Raw genomic sequence first — 23,364 nt, 5'->3', positions numbered from 1 at the left:
ACAGGCGCCGTGGTGTCGTCTCATCCTCGCGTGACCGTTCGAATGCACCCCCGACGCAGGTGGTGTCGTGGCGTTGTGCAGTCTTGGTTGCGTGATGCCTCCGATTGCGTCGATGGTGCAGTGCCTTGGCTTGGTCTCGGCTGGCCAATGCCGTTCGATCTCATTGGTGGTGCTCTGTGTTGTGTCGGGGCGTGTTTTCCCTCTTTTTCCTTCCCTGTCTATTTGTTGTGGCGTGTGCTGTTTTCGCTTTATCTCTTCTCCTTCTGTGCCCCCCTTGTAATTCCGGTTCGCTTGAACCCATCCTGCAAAAGGCTGTGAAGCCTTATAGGCAATTTGAATACAATTCAGGTGGGGGAGTTCTCTCCCTCCCCAGTGACCTTCAAAAAAAAAGAAGGACTTAGTGATCTGTATGCTACCGATGATGTTTTTTGTACTGCCTTGACAAGTCGATTGAATAGAACAAAGTTTCTACAAGAAAAGAAAAATATCACTAAATTTATATACTATAATAGTACAGCGAGCTTGTGTAGGGAATCCGGATGTCTGGATCCGACCGCGCACCGCCCCCATCCTCTGCTTCCCATGGCGCGTTCCCTGTCAGCCAACTCCCCTCCCTTCCCCAACCTCTCTAAACCCTAATAAATCCGAATCGCATCGCATCGCGTCGATCCAACGGGATTCAAATCAAATCGAACGAGAACAGAAAAACGAACGCGAAGCTCCTGGAATCCCAGCAATGGATCGCTCCCGCTCGAAGCGCGGGTACCACTACGACCAGGACTCGCCGCCGCCCCGCTCCAAGCCCCGATTCGACCGCCGCGGCGGGGGCGGCGGCCCGAACCCTAACGCCAACTACCACCGCCGCGGACCCCCCGGGGGCGGCGGCGGCGCCTCCGACCGCCGCGGCGGCTTCCTTCCCCCGGACGCCGCACCGCCCCCTCTCCCGCCCCCGCCGCCGCCCGCTTCCTCCGCGGCGGCGGGGGGCGGGGGTCCCGGCCAGACCACCTCCTTCCGCATCCTGTGCCCGGAGTCCAAGACCTACGGCTTCCCCGCCAGCTTCATTAACAACGCCCAGGATGACAGTGGCGCGATCATCACTATCCACCCGCCCTTCCCCGGGGACCCTGTCCGCGTCATCGAGACGGCCGACGGCGTCCCACGCGAGGCGGATGGCCGCCCGCCGATGTTCTCGCCGGCGCAGGAGGCGCTCCTCATGGTGCACCGGCGGATCCTGGAGACGCAGCCTGACGACGGCGATGAGGACGGCGAGTACGGGCCCAGGGGCAAGGACGCCAGGGACCGCGGTAAGGTGACCACCCGGCTCATCGTGCCGCGGCAGCATGTGGGATGCCTGCTTGGCAAGGGTGGCAAGATCATCGAGCAGATGAGGTCCGAGACCAAGACGCACATCAGGATCCTGCCTCGCGAGCAGAACATGCCGCGATGTGTATCGTTGTCGGAGGAGGTCGTGCAGGTATGGTGCCTGCTACAATGTTGTAAAAATATTTCAATTCTTCTTCTGATAAGAGATCATCAACATTGGTATTTTGATTGGATATAACATTGGTATTAGCACTGCACCATTCTATCTAAACTATTATAGCTGAACTAAAGAAAAGGATACAAATGTGGGTTAACAATTATGTTAAGTGTTGGAGAAGACTTGGACCGGAGACAAATCAAACATATGAATGTTCAACTGCTCTTTAAGTTAGTGGGTAATGCCTCATACTGTGTACCTTGAGATTTATGTAGCTTGTAGTGCGATGGCTGCCCTTCCATTGAGAAGTATGGTGGCGGCCCGAACCCTAACGCCAACTACTTCTGGCGGCGTTCCATGCGAGGAGGTGTGGGAAGTAAGCCAGTGCACAAGTTTTGGCATCCTTGTTTTCAAGTACTTGAGACTGAAGAGATATCAATCAAGATTCTGACCGCGCAAAAAAATAAATCAAGATTCAGTTTCATAGTTGGTCGGGGTGCTATTCTCATTGGAGATAAGTTGTTCATGTATTTGTCCAAGGGCATTGCCGCATTGAATTACTCAGGAGAAAATCATCATGTGGGGGTTGTTCATGTCTTTTTCCATGGGCATTGCCGCATTGAATCACTCAGGAGAAAACCATCATGTGGGGAGATAAAACAAGGAGAAACTTGTGTGCAATCATGTTGTTCTGCTACGAACCATTCTCATCTTCTATGTACAGTGAAATTGCAGTGGTATGGGGATAATCACTGGCTTAGTACAGGGAAAGAGTGAATTCATTCATTTCCTATACGAGCCTGAATATTCCTCTTATGTAAGCAATATAAGAAGCACAATACCAAACACAAATCAAACAAATGAATTTTCAACTCCTCTCATAAGTTAGTGGGTGAATGTGTCATCTGCTATGTGCCTCGAAATTAGGTTTTCATAGTGACCTTTAACATTTTTGTTTCTAGCTCTCACAATTCCATTGAGTGACCACCCATTCGCAAGACGTGTCCTGCTCAAGAATTGTTGTAGGCCGGTAGCTATGCATTCATTCTGGATCCTTTTCTGCTTGTTTAAACTTATAATGCTGGCTTAAACATGACACACCCGCCCACTAACTGTTCCATTCTGAATCCTTACACGTCAACTTTAAATAAGTGACTCTAGTCTGCTGGTTGCTTGGTGGAGGACTATCTGTACATCATATATTTCTTAATGCCATCAACTTATTGTCTTCTCCAAAGCAGGAGCGGCCAAATTCTGCCCTTCTTTGCAGAGTAGGATTCTCTCTCCCTGTGGCGGGGGATGCGTCCCATGAACTTGTGTGGATGGCATCTAGGCCAGGTTTTGTTTGGTGGCATCGGTTATAATGCCTGTCTTGCGATTGGTTGTGGTCTTGTCTTGAGTGGCCGTGTGTTTGGCCTAGTTTTAGTCTTGTACAATTGAACTCTTATCAATCTATCAATGCATCGAGGCACAACCTTTGTATTTTCTCGAGAGAAAAACACCATATTGAGATTATGATTGTGATTTTAGTTGCATGGCAGGATGAATTACATTTTTGGTTCCCGGTCTTTCTTTTCACCGTAAGTTGCCATTGTCATGTGTATTATTCTCATGATATTTTATTACAGGTTGTTGGAGAAGGAAATTGTGTTAAAAAGGCTGTAGCGATTATCTCTGACCGTTTAAAGGAAAGCTTACACCGTGATCGTGGTCCCTTTCTTCGTGGACGAAATTCACCCGAGCATCGTATTTCTCAGGCTGATGAATACCTGGGTGGTGGTCAGCAGATGCCTGCATTTGAAGAACCTTATCCCCGATTTGATCAAATTAGAAATAATGGTAGCATGGAGCCACCAGGATATGAGTTTGATTCAAATGGTAGCAAGTTCAATGAACATCCAGAGATTCCATTCGATGAAATCATATTTCGAATCCTTTGCCCGAATGACAAGGCTAGCAGTTTGGTTGGATCACGAGATGGAATAATAGATATGTTACAGGCTGAAGTTGGTGTTGATGTTAGGCTTACTGATCTTATTGCTGGATCTGACGAAAGGACTCTAATCATTACATCAAGAGAGGTAAATGGCACTACTTATTTCCCTCTAATTTATCACCCTACGTATTGTTCTGAAATTTGAATGCTTAATGAGGTGTTTTCGTATACTACCCATGCTACTAGACACCACATGTGGTAGTTACATCATCTCATACTGGTTTTGTTTTTGAACTTACATCATCTCATACTGGTTTGTTTGTGTAAGTACCTAAAAGATAACGAGATAATGTCGCCGTGGAAAGGTGAAACTTGAAGTAGCATTTTTGAACATATCAGCCGATAGTTCACTTGGATCATTCTGGCCAGGGCTGTAACGGCCAGTGCACTGGCCAGGGTCAGCCTGACATAAGAATTTAGGTTAGGCTTAAGTTAGGACATAAGTTTTTTTACTTTAAAAGAGTGAGTTTGCATCATATCTCTAGTTCAATCTGTTAGGCGTTCCCTTTATTATAATGGTATGTTAAACGGCAATTCAAAAGTTATCTCCAATCTTCCTCCTCTCTTGGTCAAACCCTCTGAATAGCACTCTGTCCTTGGCTCAACCGCTGAAACATCACCAACCTGCGTCCTAATCTCAGGGCACTGGACCTCGGCCGGGACATCCAACAGAACCTGTTGTGTTAAAAACTGGCACATTTTTTCCAGGCAGAGAAGTTACAACTCTATCAACATATGGACTTGGTTTGATCACTCTAGAAGTGAACACATTGGCATTCTTTTAATCCTGACAAAAAAGATCTGTGCTAAACTGCTAGATTCTTAAACTTTGTTGATATCATGATGATAAATATCTTCAAAACTATATTCTATGGTGCTTTCGCACTAAAAATGACTTGAAAACAACCATGTTCATCCAATCCTAAACTGCCAGTGGAATTTTGCACTCAATATATCTTCTGATATTCAATGCACCATTGCCAAATGGGTATCAGGGTATGATCCTGGTATCTCCTGAAACAACACAATTTCACTTTGCTTGCTAGAAAACATTTTAGAGGTGTGGAAAGCTGTTGGATCATTACTCCCTTGCTTTTAGAAAATGCAAGATTTAATCAAAGATCTCAAGATATTATGGAACAAAATTTCTGGATATTTTGGGAAATAAATTCATGGAATAGGCCTTAGCCAAGTGTTAACACATGATATCCTCAGATCAACCCACCATGATAAGTGAACATGTCAACTTCAGAGCTACATAACACCATGTAATATTCTTTCTCCTTTTTTTAACCGGGCTACTCCCCTTTCCATTAATTTTCATAACGGAAGTACACAGTTCCACGGATAGAGATAACAGGAAGGAGCAGAGAGGGGAAGTAGCGAGCTCGGGCATCGTCAGGAAACCCACTATCCATGCCTGCAATCAGAATATAGATTATGGGGAAAAAACCTGACAACACCATAGCAATGTCTAGACTAGAAAGAAGTACTGATAGAAATACAGATCCAAAGGCCGAACTGGCAAATACAAGACAAGAGCAGGAACTAAAACAGCCACAGCATCATCCATCCAAATCCAACATGGGCAGCGCGAACAAAAGACCACCAGCCATCACTTAATCTGCCTTGTTGGTGATTCACCTCGTCGTGGGGTACCATGCACAGCTGCATCATCTAATATTCTTTCGCCTATCTCTGCCTAAAGTGATTTATAGTAATGCTGGAACAGAATGCATGATTATGAACTTAAAATTTTACATCATTTTGGACCCGTGTAACTATTAGTTCTTTTGTTATATATATGTACAATTATGAGATTACAAGGTTTTGAGAATTATTACTTTCACAACCATTGTGTTTTCAAATTGCTGGGCAAGTGGGTGTAAACTAACAATGATCAGATGTCAAAGAACTGAACTAGCATACTTACAGAAGCAGTATCTCTCTTGGACTGGCGGAAGTAAATTGTTTCATGGTTCACGATAAGGCTGTACTATATTATCACTATGTGTTGAAGTCTACGTAAGGAAATTTGCATAGTTCCATTATACTTGTTGTTCGTTTTGATGCACATTAATAATAATTAAATGAAGTGAAAAATCCTTTCAGTGTGTGTTAGTTAATTAGTACTTCACATTTCAGTTGGACTAAGCAGGTTTTGTGGTTAAATTACTCCTGCGCAACACAACATGTTCAATTCTCATACACAGCTAGTAGCTAGCTAGCTGATCAAAAGTAACGTTGCTAATTGGGAATTACCTTGCTTGAATATTCTTTGACTTTTTAGTTATTACCTGGTGAGAGTTCGAGGGTCAGCTATTAGTCAATTCATGTAATTCGTGTTTTCCACCAGTCATGGGAGTTGAGAAGTCGTTTAGTTTAAGCCATACTATGATATGTTAGCTAATTAGGTTGTTCAATTATCTATTGGCGGCTGCTACCCATCAACAGGCTGATAACTTGCAGTTATCAGCTGCCTTATCTGCCGTTAGATACGCTTAATCAAGGTTGTCAGTTCCTCCCTCACATCACAGTATGCTCGTAGCCCCCGCAGCATCTTTTGCAACACAAACAAGAACCGCTCCATCGCAGAAGACGTCATCATAGATCCTGCGAGTGGCAATTGTCGGCGGCGGCATGTAGCACAGCCAGTGTCGCAGTGGAGCTGCAATGAAACATCGCCGGTGGTCGCCGCTGCTGCGATAGAGCCGGTGCCGCGGTGGAGCTGCAATGCAACATCGCCGGGGGGTCGTCGCTGCTGCGATGGAGCATCGTTGGGGCGCCGACAGCACTGGCAGTGCCGGCGAGGGCTGCGTTGCGGCACCAGCAGCCGACGACCATCGCGTCACATCACCGGCAACCACCACGGGCCGCATAGCAGCGCAACGCCAGCGAGGGCTGCATTGCAGCGCCGGCGGCCGACAACGAGCGCCGTGCCGCAGCACCGCGGAACGCTGCATCACAGCGCCGGCAACTGTCGACGGGTGCAGCATCGCAGCATCGAAGCATCTCTGCAGCATCGGGAGTTTTTCATCACAACGTTCGACGTGTTGTGTTTCAACATGGCCGCCGTCTTCGCATCGTATATTTTTTTAGCAGCGTGGGCAGCAAAGCTCACAGGGAGAAGAACGAGAGGTTAGAGACGAAGAAAGTGGATCACGTTTTGGAGAGAAGAAGAATGGGTGGCTCACACTCGCGGAAGATAAGGAGATAACTTTGGGTGGTTGGTGAGTAACGCGAGTTGCGCGAGAAACGAGCACCGCACGGCTGAGTCGATCGGACGCGTCGAGACACGGTTTATGGCAACCAAAAATCCGTCGATTGGTTTTAAACGTTTTCCTTATCTATTATGTTGCCAATCTTCAGAGCTGCGGCGCGACTCGAATTGAAGAAAAAGGCACCTCGTATCTTTGCCTAATGGTCACAACAGTATCTGCTTGCGTGTAACCTTAGTTTGGCCTTCTGTCGTGTATAATCTCTGTTCATTTTGAATACTCAAGGTTATTTTCGTTGAAGTGTTTTGTGCTTGCATGGATGCAAGGGAATGCCTGACAGTTTGCATCAACCATCATCTGTAACTGAAATGTGGGGGATCACTTGTTTCCCTCATGGCTTTCATTTCAATATTCTTAACGTGTCCTTTTTGTATATATAGGGCCCAGACCATGAGCTTTTTCCAGCTCAAGAAGCATTGCTGCACATCCAAACCTTTATCGTGGATCTTGGCCCTGACAAGGATAACATTATCACAACGAGGTTACTTGTCCCTTCAAGTGAAATTACTTGCTTTGAGGGGAGGGATGGATCATTATCTGAGATACAGAGACAAACTAGCGCAAATATACAGATATTACCAAGAGAAGAACTTCCTTCTTGCGCCCTGGAATCTGATGAGCTCATACAGGTTGGTATTCATGGGCAGTGCACATTCACTTCTGCTATATTTGAGAATTTAACCAGGTAGCGTGGATCCATGTGCAAACACCTGCATGGCTGTATATAAATGTATTTTTTTTTAGTGCATGTCAATTATTTGGGAGGGATTGACTTTATCTGTCAATAAGTTAAGAGTGAACTTTGCTGAAATACAGCTGGATTTTGTTGTTCTTTGTTTTTTGAACCAAGCTGGAATTGGTCTGTTTTTTACTTGCTTCTTGCTCATGAGGAATTATGAAGCTTGATGCTAATATTGTCTGTTTCATCCTTGAATGTAAAATTTATAATACTTGAGCTTGAAAGTTCATTGGCCATTTATTAGTGAGGCTCACCACATTATGTTTTTACAGATTGTAGGAGAGATTCGAGCTGCTCGGAATGCTCTCATGCAAGTAACTTCAAAACTACGAAGTTACATATACCGTGAGATGTCTGCTCCTATCCAAATGGGCAGCCTTAATGTACATGGATCCATTTCTCCAGCAAAAGGCTCACCTCGAGGACTATATGCTGGAAATGACCTTCCAATGCCTATCTACCAACAAGCACCACAAATGGCAACTTCGTGGCACTCAAAGGTATCTCTGAACTCATGCAACAAATGATGATTTCCCTTTAAGTACTTTTACCCCTGATGTCTCTTCTTTGCTACTGTATGAATCTCCCGTCTTTCAGTTATGGCTATATTCTATCTGCGTCGCATTCTTAATGGCAGAGCAAAACAGTTACCTAAATAACTAATAATCATAGGGAACTTTTGTGCTATATGATGTGAATATTTGTACTGTGTGCAATAGCTAGTGTGCGTATTCCTCTTCTAGTTTTTTCCTATGCCTGCATTCTGATGATCATGTGTGGATCATACATATGAAATTTTCAATTGCAGGATAGTGGACTTAGTGCAAGTGGGTCGTTTGAGCAAGGGAGCAGCATTAATGATGATATAAGACAAACTAATACAAAGCGGTAAGTTTTTTTTTGTTGCTAATTTACAAAGCGGCAAGTCAGTATCATCGTTGTCAGTTTCTCTGCTTTGTTGATTCATGACCACCTTACTTTTCTGCCCATCAGATTTGCTGTCCCCCTAGTGACTAGAAGCACATTAGAAGTTGTCATACCCCAGAGTGCAGTTGCAAGCCTCAGCATGAGAGCTGGAAGCAAGCTTGCCCAAATAAGCGAGGTGCTGTATATCCTGAATATTTTATAAGCAAATTAAAGACGGATATGATAGATCTACACCATTCTCACTTTCCAAACTCTGTCGGTAACAGATGTCTGGTGCGTCCGTCACGCTCGCTGAAGATAGGCCTGGAGTCATGGAAAAGGTTGTTAGAATATCCGGTACCCCCGAGCAGGCTGACAAAGCTCAGAGCTTGCTCCAGGGGTTCATACTTAGCAGTGAGTGTCTCTCACCCCTTCCCTCTCTCTCAGATCATTCATTCATCATCTGCGCTGTGAATTACATACCTAACGCTTGTCCCCTTTCCACTGCCCAGTCCAAGACGACATTCCTTCGGGCTAATGGAGCCATTGCCACGTCTTCCCGTCGCATGCTTAATAGGCGCCGATTGTCTAATTCTTGTTTCCAGGAATCGCCTGTGTACTTTAGATGGAATGCACTCCAGTTGTATGCAACTACCCTGATGAAGCCCTGTGTCTTTATTTGTAAAGTGTTCGTGTATGATATTCTCTGATCTTTACCTATTCAAGCTGTTATGTTGTATTACAAATGTACTTCGTTTTTTTCACATTAAGTAGCCTAAGAAACACGGTGGAGATTGTTTCTACACCTCTTTCGATTTGTACGACTACATCCTTCCGCTGATGCTAACAATTGTAGATTGGGTGCTTTCGTCGTCCAATGTAACCTGAGATAGGTACCTTCTATGTCCACGCATGTGTTAATGGTATGGAAAATATTTCTAACTGCTGGTTGATTGCACGTATGATATTCTGGAAGGTGGAAGCAGCGCAAATCGTGTTAAAAGTGCTTGATAGAACTAGACAGGTTCTCAGATATCTATTCGATTCATCGCATTTGCCTAGCAGGTCAGGTCGAACTAAAACCAGGACAAGAATTATGGAACGAAGGGAGTACCTGCGAAGCACTGGTCTGTGTTAATCCTTTGATAGGCTATCAATGATTTCTGCCTGGAACTTAATGACGGCATTACCTCCATGTTTATATGTATTCACAAGCACAATGATTTTTTCACGTTATTAATAAAACTAACAAAGACAACGTTCGGATCATAAACATTTACGGACAACATTGGAACAAGGTTTGATCGTATCCAAATGCAAATACATTAACCACCTATTTTTAACTCAGCCCTCCTATGGCCATGCCCTTGTCGCTACAAAGACTGAAATGCTCCCTCTGTTTAATTTTGTAAGTCGTTTAACACTGGAATTAACTGTTTTAGATGCTGTTTTAAATGTCTAAAACAACTTACAAAAATGAACGGAGGGAGTTGTTATACTCAAGCAACCAGACCTCAAATCATTAGCCAATCCAACCGTACAACCATAATTGTGAACTGAACGCACCTCAGCTGGTTAGTTTTCTTGTGATGGAACCAGCACATTAAGATTCAAGTAGTGACTTCGTCAATCATAAGATGGCCGGATTCTGTATTATGTTAAAAAAAACAAAACACACAATTACAAACAAATAGTAATACAGTCTTGCTAAAGCACATCTAGATGTGTCATAAATATTGCACATCTAAGTCCTATATTATTGATCTTGCGTTGAGATTCGTGTGGATACTTTCTTTTTCTTTTTCTTTTTGTGCTTGATTCACTCACTTAGATGTGCAATAACTAGAGCACATCTAGATGTGCCCTAAATACACCCATAGTAATATGTAGTTATCTTGTGCTCCCTGAACCAAGTGGTAATGGATTGTTCTTTCGATATGCACAAAAATCCCCTTTTAACTTCAATTTACCAGGTTAATAACATTAAACCTGGACGGAGGATGCTACTTTTGAGTGAAACAGCCAATCCAACCGCACAACTGGCAGAAAGAACGCAGGGGAGGCATAAAAATAGTGTAACTTGATCATCGTCGCATAATGGCACCAGTAAGTTAGAATCCTTTGTCCCCTGAACTTCAATCAGTAAACAGAACATCAAATGTCCTTTTGTCACTGTTTTGATAGACACCGTCTCTTTATGGACACTGCCTAGGGTTAAATTAGACTAGAAATAGTAAATCCAACTGCACAAAGAACAAGAGGTAGACTTAAGCAGCATGATCATCGTCAAACAATGGAATCAGCAACAGGATAGTCATAACTAAGTTATCCATTGTTTCCTGCCGATCCTCCTCTTTTGCCTCTGGCAATCCGTGGGCAAATTAGCAGAAAGAACACAAAGCATAGAACTAGTAACATGATCATCAAATGATGCCATCAGCAACATTATACTATCATAAGTTCCAATTTTTGTCCCTTGAACTTAAACCAGTAGACAGAACATAATTGTTATTCTTTTGAAGAGGACAAAGAACCTAGTGTTCCTCAATTTATACATACAAGGTAGATAAAGGACGCTAATGTGCAATCAGATTAGTAAGCTCCCGCAAGATCCCAAACTACGGCAAACCAATCAAGGAGTATAACATCACAAGCCACAATATTAACACCATAATAATAATCATCCCATGGCTTGTTGCAAACAATAATAATACGACAAACACGATAATCCAACAATTATTTAGGCACCTCAAGTCACAACGATTTCTCGTTACCAAATCCATCAATCCACAACAGCCCGCCGACCGACACAGACGCTATTAGAACAGAATAGAACACAAAGTATAGGCGAGGGAGGAGGAGGAAAAAAAGCTTAGATCTTGTCGATGTCCTCGTCCTCGAACTGGATGTAGTCGCTGTCGCCCTCGCCCTCCTCGGGGCCGTCGACGTCAACGCCCTCGTTGAGGCGGAGCGTGTCGGGGAGCTCCCCGTAGGCCTTGAGCAGGCGGGCCTCGTCGTTCATGTACTTGAGGATGACGTCGGCCTTGTCGTCCTGGTAGTCGCGGAGGCCGACGAGGACGATGTCCCCGGCGGCGATCCAGACCTTCTTGTGCATCTTGCCCCGGATGTGGCAGAGGCGCTTGGTGCCGTCGACGCAGATGGCCTCGCAGCGCCCGTTGCCGAGCATCCGCGTCACCTGCGCGTACTCCTGGCCGTCCTCCTTGAACACCAGCTCGCGCTTGTCGTCGTCGGCCTCGTTCTTGCCCCGCTTGCGGTTCTTGCCTCCCTTACCCTTGTTCTTCGGCATGGCTGGCTGGCTGGGGTGGGTGGGGCGGGCTCTGGTTTGGGTCGCGGCGACGGAGCTGGACGAAACCCTCGGTTTTAGATCGAGATGGGGAGCGGTGGCGGTGCGGTCTGCGGTTTCTGGGCTGGGGTTGGGCTTGCGGGTCGGAATATATAGGTGGAGGGGGGCGGGGGGCGATGAGGGGAGGCGTGGAGGAGTCCTGGCCGCCGGATTTAGGGTTGGGAGGGATGGAAGGTTGGGATTCGGCTCTAGGGTGCCGTGTACAGGTGGGCCTCTGGAGAGGGGAGGGGTTCGTGGGTGGACAGGGCGGGATAGGATAGGACGCGAGGACTCTGGGAAGTGGGGATCGACGGGGAAAGGGCTTCCTTGATTATTCGCGGATTGGGATTCTGGAACTTGGAATCCAATCCTCCGTTTGGTTGAGTAGTGCTCAAGGAATCCAGCCTTCTTTTCGATTTTGGAATAAGATTCTAACCCCTGTTGAATAGCAAAAGAGAACTGCTAGAACAGGAAAGGCAAACGGATCCATGTACTGTACGTGTTACCATGTGGCAAAATTCCACGCTGATGGAGGAAGCCGTCTAATAGTTGACCAGGTCCGCGTACCTAGGTGTGCAAATCCGTAGTAGTTGACCAAGTCCACGTACCTAGTGTGCAAATCATTTTAGGGTAAGTTTCAAATAGAATGATACCTCTGTATATCACTCTGAGTTATGTTGCTTCCACATCTGAGTTTTATCTTCACACTTGCCAATATTCATATCTGGGTTTCAAACGTAATGATGGACCGAAGTGACACGATCATCGTCGTTACCGTCACGCACGACCCGCGGCCTTGCCGATGACCTCCTCGGGTGGCGGTGAGGGAGAGGAGGAGGGGAAGGTGAAACGATCGATACGGTCCACTAGACGGGGTGAACAGGAGGTTGCAAACTTTAAGCTTAATTATAGATTTAGGGATTTGCGGAGAAAGAAGGTTCTATAGAAATGCAAACACAACCTATATCACAAGCAAGTTCGAAGGAATGTGAGTAGTACAACAGTATAATCAGCAAGTACACAAGTATACAAATGCAAAGTAAAGTGCAGGGAAAGCGTAACCACAAGTGAGTCGGGCACGTGTATTTTATCCACGAGTTCACACTACCTTGAGAAAGTGCTAGTCTCCGTTGGAGCAGTGTCGGTGCCAAGGCTCCGAAACGTCACCAAGTGGCTCACTGTATTCTCCTCGAGCCGCTCCAATGGATGAGTCTCAAATCACTTGGAATTGGTCTTGAAGATGACCACCACACCTTTATATACGTCTCTGGGCCACACCACAAGCGAAGAAGCTTTTAAAGGAACCATAATTGACGAGGAGCCTAAGCTCCAAGAGGAAGAAATCTTGTTGGGAACACGAATTGGTTTAGTCAAGTTGTTGATCGGGCTTTGCTCCCTCAGTCCTCAAAGTATGAAAGTGTTTGGGTGGAGGGATTGAGGGGCTGTTTGGTTCTAGGCCTAACCATGCCACACTTTGCCATGCAATATTTCCACACTTGCCTAAGGTTAGTTCTTCAAAATGAGAGCCACAAGTTGGCAAGCCTAAGGGAATCTTGCCACACTTTTTGAGTGTATGTGATGTGGGACCTTAGTGTGGCTTGCCTAAGGTGTGGCTTGAACCAAACACCCACTCAAGTTGGTCAAACTTGCCTAACCTAACGTGTGGCAACCTCAGGCAAACTTAGTCTCAAACCAAACAGCCCCTGAGAGATAAGAGCAAAAGGTCTAGGGTTGGAGGTGGAAGAAGGGTGCCCCTCACAAGATGATCGTTGCCTCACGACAGATTCTGTGCGCATGGGGTGTCCAGAAACTTTGGGCACATCCATCAGGGCACTGGGGGTATAAACATGAAGAATGAAGACCTCTTTTTTGCTGCTAGGTGTTGGAAGGCTACTGTTTATGTTAGGGTGTTCTCGCACCGTCACTCGACAACCTTGACCCTCTTGATACCACGATTGTCCTACAACTCAATAAAACCGAAACAAAAAGTTTCGATTCGCTAGACACTACGCCTTTGATAATGCTATTTTGAAGTGAGGAGTCAACCATATCCACAATAAATATGGGAGGAATCAATGACATGAGATAAAAACGAAACTAGAGGAAACCCTAGTTGTCTCTTGTGTCAGCCGAATGAACAATGTGGGGCTCTCTCAGGGTGATTTTTGATTCTCGGTTATTTTGTTTATGCTATAAACAAGAGCGAGAAAATGAAAGGGTGCGAGGGAGGGATGGACTGGCTCTTGTTACGACTGTTAGGAGATAGGTGCTTAATCTTTTTTAAATGGACACTTACGTTGAAAGAGCATGGTGCCCCCATGTATGGTTTTGGTAATTGATGACAATCTCCATGGAAAAATGGTTGCCATGAGTTATATTTGAAGGGTTTGTCCATAGGCTTTTCTTGAAGACCATTTGTTGGTTTCAATATTTTAAGGAGAAGATAAGCTTCAAGGTTGATCAAGACTAAGTCAAAGAATGAATCAAGTTGATCAACACAGAAAGCGTAGAAGATGTACCGAGTGGGATAAAGTGATCCGATGGTAAGGTAAGCATTGTCCATTACGCTTTGTGTACTAACCCATGGTCTACATAAGTGTTCTTTGTGGGGTTAGGTGTTTCATGGGAGTGCATCAAAGGGAAGATGTCGTATAACCCATGGAGGATGAGATCAAGTGGTGATCGTCATCAAGGTTTCGTTGTGCAAGTTCAAGTGGAGCATCACGAATAGATCACGTGCTTGAAGCCTGCCATCCATTATGGTCACAATGGACTTGTGAAGATGTGCCGAAGAGAGGCTCACCAATAGTGGAGTATGGGGGAGCAATCCACTAGTCTTGATCGGCCGTGCGCAATCAAGAAAGGTGGTCCAACTTGAGGAGGGCAAGATCGTGATCATCTAACTCAAGTGGAGTGTTGTAACACCTCGGATGTAATTTACCTTATATGTATTCCAACTCTTGCCGTTTCCGGCGCTAAGTTATTTTATTTCTCCGCTGTCGGGTTTTTGTCTCCGTGTGTTGTTGTCTTTGTCATGCATCTCATATCATGTCATCATGTGCATTGCATTCGCATACGTGTTGGTCTCATGCATTCCAGCATTTTCCCGTTGTCCGTTTTGCATTCTGGCGCTCCTATGTCCTCCGGCAGTCCTTTCTACCTCTTTTCGTGTGTGGGGTTAAACATTTCCGGATTGGACCGAGACTTGCCATGCAGCCTTGGTTTACTACCGGTAGACCGCCTGTCAAGTTTCGTGCCATTTAGACTTCGTTTGATACTCCAACGGTTAACCGAGGGACCGAAAAGGCCCCGTGTGTGTTGCAGTCCAACACCCTTCCAATTTGGCCCAAAACCCACCAAAAACCCCTCCATCGTCTAGAGCGTTCGATCACGATCACGTGGCCGAAAACCGCACCTCATTTGGAGCTTCCTAGCTCTCCCTCTACCTCTATATATAGGTCCCTTCCCCGAATCCAGATGAAACCCTAGTCTCTCCCTCTCCTCGCGCGCCGGACACAAGAACCACCGACGGACATGTCCGTCTTCACGCCACCACGTGTCACCGTCTGATTCGCCCGCCTGGGCGCCCACATCACCGCCGACCCCGCGGGCCCGCGAGCCCGTGCGGGCCCCTCCCGGCCTGGCTCCTCCCGCCGCCCGCACCTACCGGGCGAGCCGCCCACCGGCGTCCTTCGCCCTTGGCCGCGCCGCCGCGGATCCCGGCTCCGGCGACCTCCGCCGCGGCCGCCCAGCTCACCGCGCCGCCCGGCGGCCTGCAACCGCCTCGTCGCCGACCCGACGCGTTCCGGCGACCGCGTCGCGCCGGCGTCGCCTCCTCACTGCCCCGACGTCCTCTTCCTCCGTCCAAGCTTCAGCGTCCTCCGGCGAACAGGGCTACTCCGGCGACTTCGGTGACGAACATCATGAACCGTGCCGCTACAGTGCTCGATCTGAGATCCACATCCACCTCTCGGTTGACCCCAAACCCTAATTCCAACATGTTTTTTTGCAATCTTTGGCATGCCATAACTCCGTCATCGTAGCTCCAATTCGTGCGTGTAGCATATCAAAATGTTCGTCTCGACGAGTACATCATTTCATCTCATTGCATCATTTTCATTTGAGCTCATCTTGATGCCCGAAATGCTGTTGGAAGAGGGCTATGTGATGAATTTGTCAGATCTGTTTCAGCAAATGGCCTTTTGTCATTTTTGCCATGATTAATGTGTGCATGCTATGATCCTGAGCTCTACATGTGTTTTGTTATATGCCATGCCATCTTTACAGGGGTGTATGACATGTATTTTTGTGATATTTGTGGTGACTAGCACAAGCTTGCAAAGTAGCGTTACCGTTGATGTTGATTTCAGGGACTTAGAATTTCACTAAGTCCTTGTCCTGATTTTGTTGCTGTGCCATATGTTCATGTTGTTTCCTAGTGATCCGTGCCTCTTTTGAGGATGATCAGTAAGGATGTTTTGTTAATATTGTGGTGCTCTATCCATTCATGTATTTGTTTGCATTTATGGAGCACCCTAGCTTGAGTCAATCGAGCTCTACTTTTGCTATAAAATGATCCTGGCAGATTGTTGACATGTTTAGCGATTTTGCCGAGGATGTTGCTATTGATTCGTGCATGCTATGATGTTGTTCTTGCCATGTCTAGCTCCTATGCCATGTCTTCTTGATGGGTGCATGCTTAGTTTGTTATGCCATGCTCTGTAGTGAGTGCATCGAGCTCGTAAACATGCCTACTCGTTGACTGATTTGCATGCTCTAGTTTTTCACTAAGTCTGAATCTGTTTATGTTTTTGCCATGTTCACATGCTTGCAATTGTATTTTCTGTTCCATTTTGGCTCAAGGTCACTACGGGACTTTTGTTAAGTGCTTTGAGTAGCTTCATGCCATGCCTTACATTGCCATGTTAAGTTCCTGTAGCATGTAGTTTTCATGCTCTAAAGTGTGCTTCCTGATGATAAATTCCAGACTTGTGTTAATTTCACTAAGTCTGAAACCTGTTATCATTTGCACTTTTGCCATGCTTGTTTGAACATGTTAATGGACGAATTAGCCGTAGCTCAGTGTTCATCTTTTGTCAAGCTTCATGAGTGGATTCCTGCCATGTATTTTGTTGCCATGTTTGAGTGCTATAGCATATTTATCTTGATGCATTTAGTTGGTCACTTGCTGATTATCGCAGACTGGTGCCATATTTGTTTTGCTTGCCATTTCCAAACTGTGCATCCGATTCCGGTGATCTTTATATCGATTTCAACCGAAATCAACTCACCTTTCCAGTGGCACTCTTGGATTTCCAAGTTGAGGCCAGGTTCAATCATTCCTTGTCAAATCTTGCATATGCATCACATACCGCATCCCGCATATCATACCATGTTTGCATCATGTTGCTTGAGCATTGCACGTGGTTGATTGTGCCCTTTTTGCTTGTTGTTCTTGTATGGGTAGAGCCGGGAGACGAGTTCGTGAACGAGGAGCCCGTTGAGTTCACTTACGAGGATCAAGTCAACTCTGACAACTTTGCAGGCAAGATGACCATACCCTCGAAATCACTTCTATCTTTGCTTGCTAGATGCTCGCTCTTTTGCTATGCCTATGCTACGATACCTACCACTTGCTTAACATGCCTCCCATATTTCCATGTCAAACCGCTAACCCACCGTTTCCTAGCAAACCATTGTGTGGCTATGTTACCGCTTTGCTCAGCCCCTCTTATAGCGTTGCTAGTTGCAGGTGAAGATTGGAGATCGTTCCTTGTCGGAACATTGTTTATGGTTGGGATATCAGGATATTATCTTGTTTATCTTAATGCATCTATATACTTGGTAAAGGGTGGAAGGCTCGGCCTTTTGCCTAGTGTTTTGTTCCACTCTTGCCGCCCTAGTTTCCGTCATATCGGTGTTATGTTCCCGGATTTTGCGTTCCTTACACGGTTGGGTTATAATGGGAACCCCTTGACAGTTCGCCTTGAATAAAACTCCTCCAGCAATGCCCAACCTTGGTTTTTACCATTTACCACCTAGCCTCTTTTTCCCTTGGGTTTCCGGAGCCCGAGGGTCATCTTTATTTAACCCCCCGGGCCAGTGCTCCCCTGAGTGTTGGTCCAAACTAGAGCCCCTTGCAGCGCCACTTCGGGGAAACTCGAGGGCTGATTTTAGTTGTACGGATTGTTTATCTGAGTGTGCCCTGAGAACGAGATATGTGCAGCTCCTATCGGGATTTGTCGGCACATTCGGGTGGTGTTGCTGGACTTGTTTTACCATTGTCGAGGATGTCTTGTAACCGGGATGCTGAGTCTGATCGGATTGTCTTGGGAAGGAATATCCTTCGTTGACCATGAGAGCTTGTGATGGGCTAAGTTGGGACTCCCCTGCAGGGATTTGAACTTTCGAAAGCCGTGCCCGCGGTTATGGGCAGATGGGAATTTGTTAATGTCCGGTTGTAGATAACATGAAACTTAACTTAATTAAAATGAATCAACCGCGTGTGTAACCGTGATGGTCTCTTGTCGGCGGAGTCCGGGAAGTGAACACGGTGTTGGAGTAATGCTTGACGTAGGTTGATCTAGGATCACTTCTTGATCATAGTTGTTCGATCGTGCTTTTGCCTTCTCTTCTTGCTCTCATTTGCGTATGTTAGCCGCCATATATGTTAGTCGCTTGCTGCAGCTCCAAATCATACCTTGCCTTACCTATAAGCTTAAATAGTCTTGATCGCGAGGGTGCGAGATTGCCGAGTCCCCGTGACTCACGGTTTACTTCCAAACCAGATGCATGGTCCGATGATACCGTTCCAGACGATGCGCTTGAGCTCAAGTGGGAGTTCGATGAAGACTCTCGTCGTTACTATGTGTCTTTCCCAGATGATCAGTAGTGGTGCCCAGTTGGGGCGATCGGGGACCGTGTCGCATGTGGGGGTTGATCATTATTTTGGTACCGTAGTCGGACCATGAGTGTATTGGATGATTGTAATGCTATTCATGTATTTGTGTGACATGGCGAGTGTAAGCCAACTATGTATCTTTTCCCCTTTATTTATATTACATGGGTTGTTTGCGAACATTACCTCACTTGCGACATTGCTTTCAATGCGGTTATGCCTCTAAGTCGTGCCTCGACACGTAGGAGATATAGCCACATCGAGGGCGTTACAATTATGCGTAAGACAAAGGTTTGTCCTTGACATGGTTTTCTATTTTACCGGTCTCATGATGTTAGTTGGGAGAGCGGGTTATAGGATTGATAGTCGTACTGCCAAAAGGGGGCTCTCAAGTGAGTAGCTTGATCGTATCATTCGTAGAGAGCTAAAACCATTACATCCCTGGCATCATATTTCTTGGTTCTTGTTTGGCTTTTATCTTTGTGAGTTTTTGAGCTAGTGGTCATGTTCATGACAAGATTGATTTCATCGGAAACGGATCTCGCATGCATCATCTATTGTGTTTTGTATGTTTGAGTTTATGTCGGTTCTTCACTAGTAGAGGTTTTACATCTCTATGTCATAGTCATATCTCTCTTGCCACTTCTGAAGATTTCCATCAAGCTCGAGTTCGTCGAAATCGGAGTTCGTCTATAGAAATTATTGCAGTTTTGGTCTTCTTGCATCCATCTGTTTTGCTTAGACTATTTTGAAGCTCACTAGCGGTAGTACCGCTTGCGCGTACTTCCGCAGTCCAGTGCCGCGGGCAGTACCGCTTATACTTGGGCTACTGGACTCTTTTTCGCATCAGCGACGGTAGGCTCCCTTAGTGGAATCACGACATCTTGCATTGTGCGAGGGCGTGAGGAGATTATTGTGGCCCTAGTGTCATTTTGGGGAGCATTGTGCCTCCGCGCCGCTCCAAACGGAGATTAGCATCCGCAAGGGTGTGAACTTCGGGATACATCATTGTCTCTACATGCCTCGGTTATATCTTACTCGAACCCTTTACTTATGCACTTTACTTTGTGATAGTCGTAGTGTCTCATGTTATATATCTTGCTATCACTTAGTTGTTTATCTTGCTTAGCATAAGTTGTTCGTGCACATAGGTGAGCCTAGTTGATTTAGGTTTTGTGCTTCACAAATTAAACACTAGTTTTATTACGCATTTGTTCAAGCCTAAACCATAATTATTTTAAAGCGCCTATCCCCCTCCTAGGCGACAATCTTTCATACATGTCTTGGGCGTTGATGACCCACACGTATAGGGGATCAATCATAGTCCTTTCGATAAGTAAGAGTGTCGAACCCAACGAGGAGCAGCAGGAAATGACAAGTGGTTTTCAGCAAGGTAATGTCTGCAAGCACTGAAATTGTAAGTAACGAGTAGTTTGATAGCAAGATAATTTGTAACGAGCAAGTAACGATAATAGTAGCAGAAGTTCAACAAGGTAGCCCAATCCTTTTGAGGCAAAGGACAGGCCAAAACGGTCTTTTATGATAATCAAAGTGTTCTTAAGGGTACACGGGAATTTCATCTAGTCACTTTCATCATGTTGGTTTGATTTGTGTTTGCTACTTTGATAATTTGATATGTGGGTGGATCGGTGCTTAGGTGTTGTTCTTACTTGAACAAACCTCCTACTTATGATTAACCCCCTCGCAAGCATCTGCAACTACGAGAAAGGTATTAAGAATACATTCTAACCATATCATTAAACTTTTGGATCCAATCGATCCCTTACAGAATAGCGCATAAACTAGGGTTTAAGCTTCTGTCACTCTCGCAACCCATCATCTAATAACTACTCCACAATGCTTTTCCTTAGGCCCAAATATGGTGAAGTGTCATGTAGTTGACGTTCACATGACACCACTAAGGGAATCACAACATACATACCATCAAAATATCAAACACATATAAAATTCACATGACTAATTGCAACAAGATTTCTCCCGTGACCTTAAGAACAAAAGTAACTACTCGCAAATGATAATCATGCTCAAGATCAGAGGGGTATTAAACAGCATATTGGATCTAAACATATAATCTTTCACCAAATATACCATATAGTAATCAACTACAAGATGTAATCGACACTACTAGTCACCCACAAGTACCAATCTATAGTTCTGGTACAAAGATTGAACACTGAAGGAAATATGCCCTAGAGGTAATAATAAAGTTATTATTTATTTCCTTATATCATGATAAATGTTTATTATTCATGCTAGAATTGTATTAACCGGAAACACAATACATGTGTGAATACATAGACAAACAAAGTGTCACTAGTATGCCTCTACTTGACTAGCTCGTTGATCAAAGATGGTTAAGTTTCCTAACCATTGACATGGGTTGTCATTTGATTAACGGGATCACATCATTAGGAGAATGATGTGATTGACTTGACCCATTCCGTTAGCTTAGCACTTGATCGTTTAGTTTGTTGCTATTGCTTTCTTCATGACTTATACATGTTCCTATGACTATGAGATTATGCAACTCCCGTTTACCGGAGGAACACTTTGTGTGCTACCAAACGTCACAACGTAACTGGGTGATTATAAAGGTGCTCTACAGGTGTCTCCAAAGGTACTTCTTGGGTTGGCGTATTTCGAGATTAGGATTTGTCACTCCGATTGTTGGAGAGGTATCTCTGGGCCCTCTCGGTAATGCACATCACATAAGCCTTGCAAGCATTGCAACTAATGAGTTAGTTGTGGGATGATGTATTACAGAACGAGTAAAGAGACTTGCCGGTAACGAGATTGAACTAGGTATTGAGATACCGACGATCGAATCTCGGGCAAGTAACATACCGATGACAAAGGGAACAACATACGTTGTTATGCGGTCTGACCGATAAAAGATCTTCATAGAATATGTGGGAGCCAATATGAACATCCAGGTTCCGCTATTGGTTATTGACCGGAGACATGTCTCGGTCATGTCTACATAGTTCTCGAACCCATAGGGTCCGCACGCTTAACGTTTCGATGACAGTTATATTATGAGTTTATATGTTTTGATGTACCGAAGGTTGTTCAGAGTCCCGGATGTGATCACAGACATGACAAGGAGTCTCGAAATGGTCGAGACATGAAGATTGATATATTGGAAGCCTATGTTTGCATATCGGAAGTGTTCCGGGTGAAATCGGGATTTTACCGGAGTACCGGGAGGTTACCGAAACCCCCCGGGAGCTTAATGGGCCTACATGGGCCTTAGTGGAAACAGAGGGAAGCAAGGGGAGTGTGGGGCACGCCCTCCAAGGCCCAAACCGAATTGGTTTAGGGCAAGGGGGGCCGGCCCCCTCTTTCCTTCTTCCCCTCTCTCTTTCCTTCTCCCGAATCCTATTCCAACTAGGAAAGGGGGGGGAGTCCTACTCCCGGTGGGAGTAGGACTCCTCCTGGCGCGCCCTCTCCCTAGCCGGCCGCACCCCCTTGCTCCTTTATATAGGGGGAAGGGGGCACCCCATAGACACAACAATTGATCGTTTGATCTTTTAGCCGTGTGCGGTGCCCCCCTCCACCATAGTCCACCTCGATAATACTATAGCGGTGCTTAGGCGAAGCCCTGCGTCGGTAGAACATCATCATCATCACCACGCCGTCGTGCTGACGAAACTCTCCCTCAACACTCGGCTGGATCGGAGTTCGAGGGACGTCATCGGGCTGAACGTGTGCTGAACTCGGAGGTGCCGTACGTTCGGTACTTGATCGGTCGGATCGTGAGGACGTACGACTACATCAACCGCATTGTGCTAACACTTCCGCTTTCAGTCTACGAGGGTACATGGACAACACTCTCCCCTTTCGTTGCTATGCATCACCATGATCTTGCGTGTGCATAGGAAAATTTTGAAATTACTACGTTCCCCAACAGTGGTATCGGAGCCTGGTTTTATGCGTAGATGTCATATGCACGAGTAGAACACAAGTGAGTTGTGGGCGATATAAGTCATACTGCTTACCAGCATGTCATACTTTGGTTCAACGGTATTGTTGGATGAAGCGGCCCGGACCGACATTACGCGTATGCTTACGCGAGACTGGTTCTACCAACGTGCTTTGCACATAGGTGGCTGGCGGGTGTCAGTTTCTCCAACTTTAGTTGAACCGAGTGTGGCTACGCCCGGTCCTTGCAAACGTTAAAACAACACCAACTTGATAAACTATCGTTGTGGTTTTGATGCGTAGGTAAGAACGGTTCTTGCTAAGCCCATAGCAGCCACGTAAAACTTGCAACAACAAAGTAGAGGACGTCTAACTTGTTTTTGCAGGGCATGTTGTGATGTGATATGGTCAATACATGATGCTAAATTTTATTGTATGAGATGATCATGTTTTGTAAGCGAGTTATCGGCAACTGGCAGGAGCCATATGGTTGTCGCTTTATTGTATGCAATGCAATCGCCCTATAATGCTTTACTTTATCACTAAGCGGTAGCGATAGTCGTGGATGCATAAGATTGGCGAGGCGACAACGATGCTACGATGGAGATCAAGGTGTCACGCCGGTGACGATGGTGATCATGACGGTGCTTCGGAGATGGAGATCACAAGCACAAGATGATGATGGCCATATCATATCACTTATATTGATTGCATGTGATGTTTATCTTTTATGCATCTTATCTTGCTTTGATCGACGGTAGCATTATAAGATGATCCCTCAC

The 23,364-nt window shown here is 45.5% G+C and overlaps 2 protein-coding genes across 2 annotated transcripts; one reads left to right on the top strand and one right to left on the bottom strand.

The window, feature by feature from the left end:
* The first annotated feature begins 537 nt into the window (after positions 1 to 537).
* LOC125522468 (RNA-binding KH domain-containing protein RCF3) lies at positions 538 to 9,202 on the top strand. Its single transcript, XM_048687527.1, has 8 exons — positions 538 to 1,474; positions 3,109 to 3,561; positions 7,135 to 7,383; positions 7,766 to 7,993; positions 8,302 to 8,381; positions 8,487 to 8,595; positions 8,687 to 8,813; positions 8,912 to 9,202. The coding sequence occupies exons 1-8, from the start codon at positions 737 to 739 to the stop codon at positions 8,935 to 8,937; spliced, it is 2,010 nt and encodes a 669-aa protein (XP_048543484.1). The 5' UTR covers positions 538 to 736; the 3' UTR covers positions 8,938 to 9,202.
* A 1,859-nt stretch (positions 9,203 to 11,061) lies between these two features.
* On the bottom strand, positions 11,062 to 11,831 carry LOC125522469 (eukaryotic translation initiation factor 1A). The gene has a single exon (XM_048687528.1). The coding sequence runs from the start codon at positions 11,704 to 11,706 to the stop codon at positions 11,272 to 11,274; it is 435 nt and encodes a 144-aa protein (XP_048543485.1). The 5' UTR covers positions 11,707 to 11,831; the 3' UTR covers positions 11,062 to 11,271.
* Between the last annotated feature and the right edge of the window lie 11,533 nt (positions 11,832 to 23,364).

Source organism: Triticum urartu, chromosome 7 (assembly GCF_003073215.2).
Source record: "Triticum urartu cultivar G1812 chromosome 7, Tu2.1, whole genome shotgun sequence".
Lineage (NCBI taxonomy): Eukaryota > Viridiplantae > Streptophyta > Magnoliopsida > Poales > Poaceae > Triticum > Triticum urartu.
The sequence above is the reverse complement of the archived record's forward strand: the minus strand, read 5'-3'. Positions and strand labels throughout refer to the sequence as shown.

What these genes read in the sequence shown, in the direction of transcription:
- LOC125522468 (XM_048687527.1), top strand. Translation starts at nt 737, where the DNA reads ATGGATCGCTCCCGCTCGAAGCGCGGGTACCACTACGACCAGGACTCG. An exon ending in TGTCGGAGGAGGTCGTGCAG is followed by an intron (nt 1,475 to 3,108) that starts GTATGGTGCCTG and finishes ATTTTATTACAG; the next exon opens with GTTGTTGGAGAAGGAAATTG. An exon ending in AGACAAACTAATACAAAGCG is followed by an intron (nt 8,382 to 8,486) that starts GTAAGTTTTTTT and finishes TCTGCCCATCAG; the next exon opens with ATTTGCTGTCCCCCTAGTGA.
- LOC125522469 (XM_048687528.1), bottom strand. Translation starts at nt 11,706, where the DNA reads ATGCCGAAGAACAAGGGTAAGGGAGGCAAGAACCGCAAGCGGGGCAAG.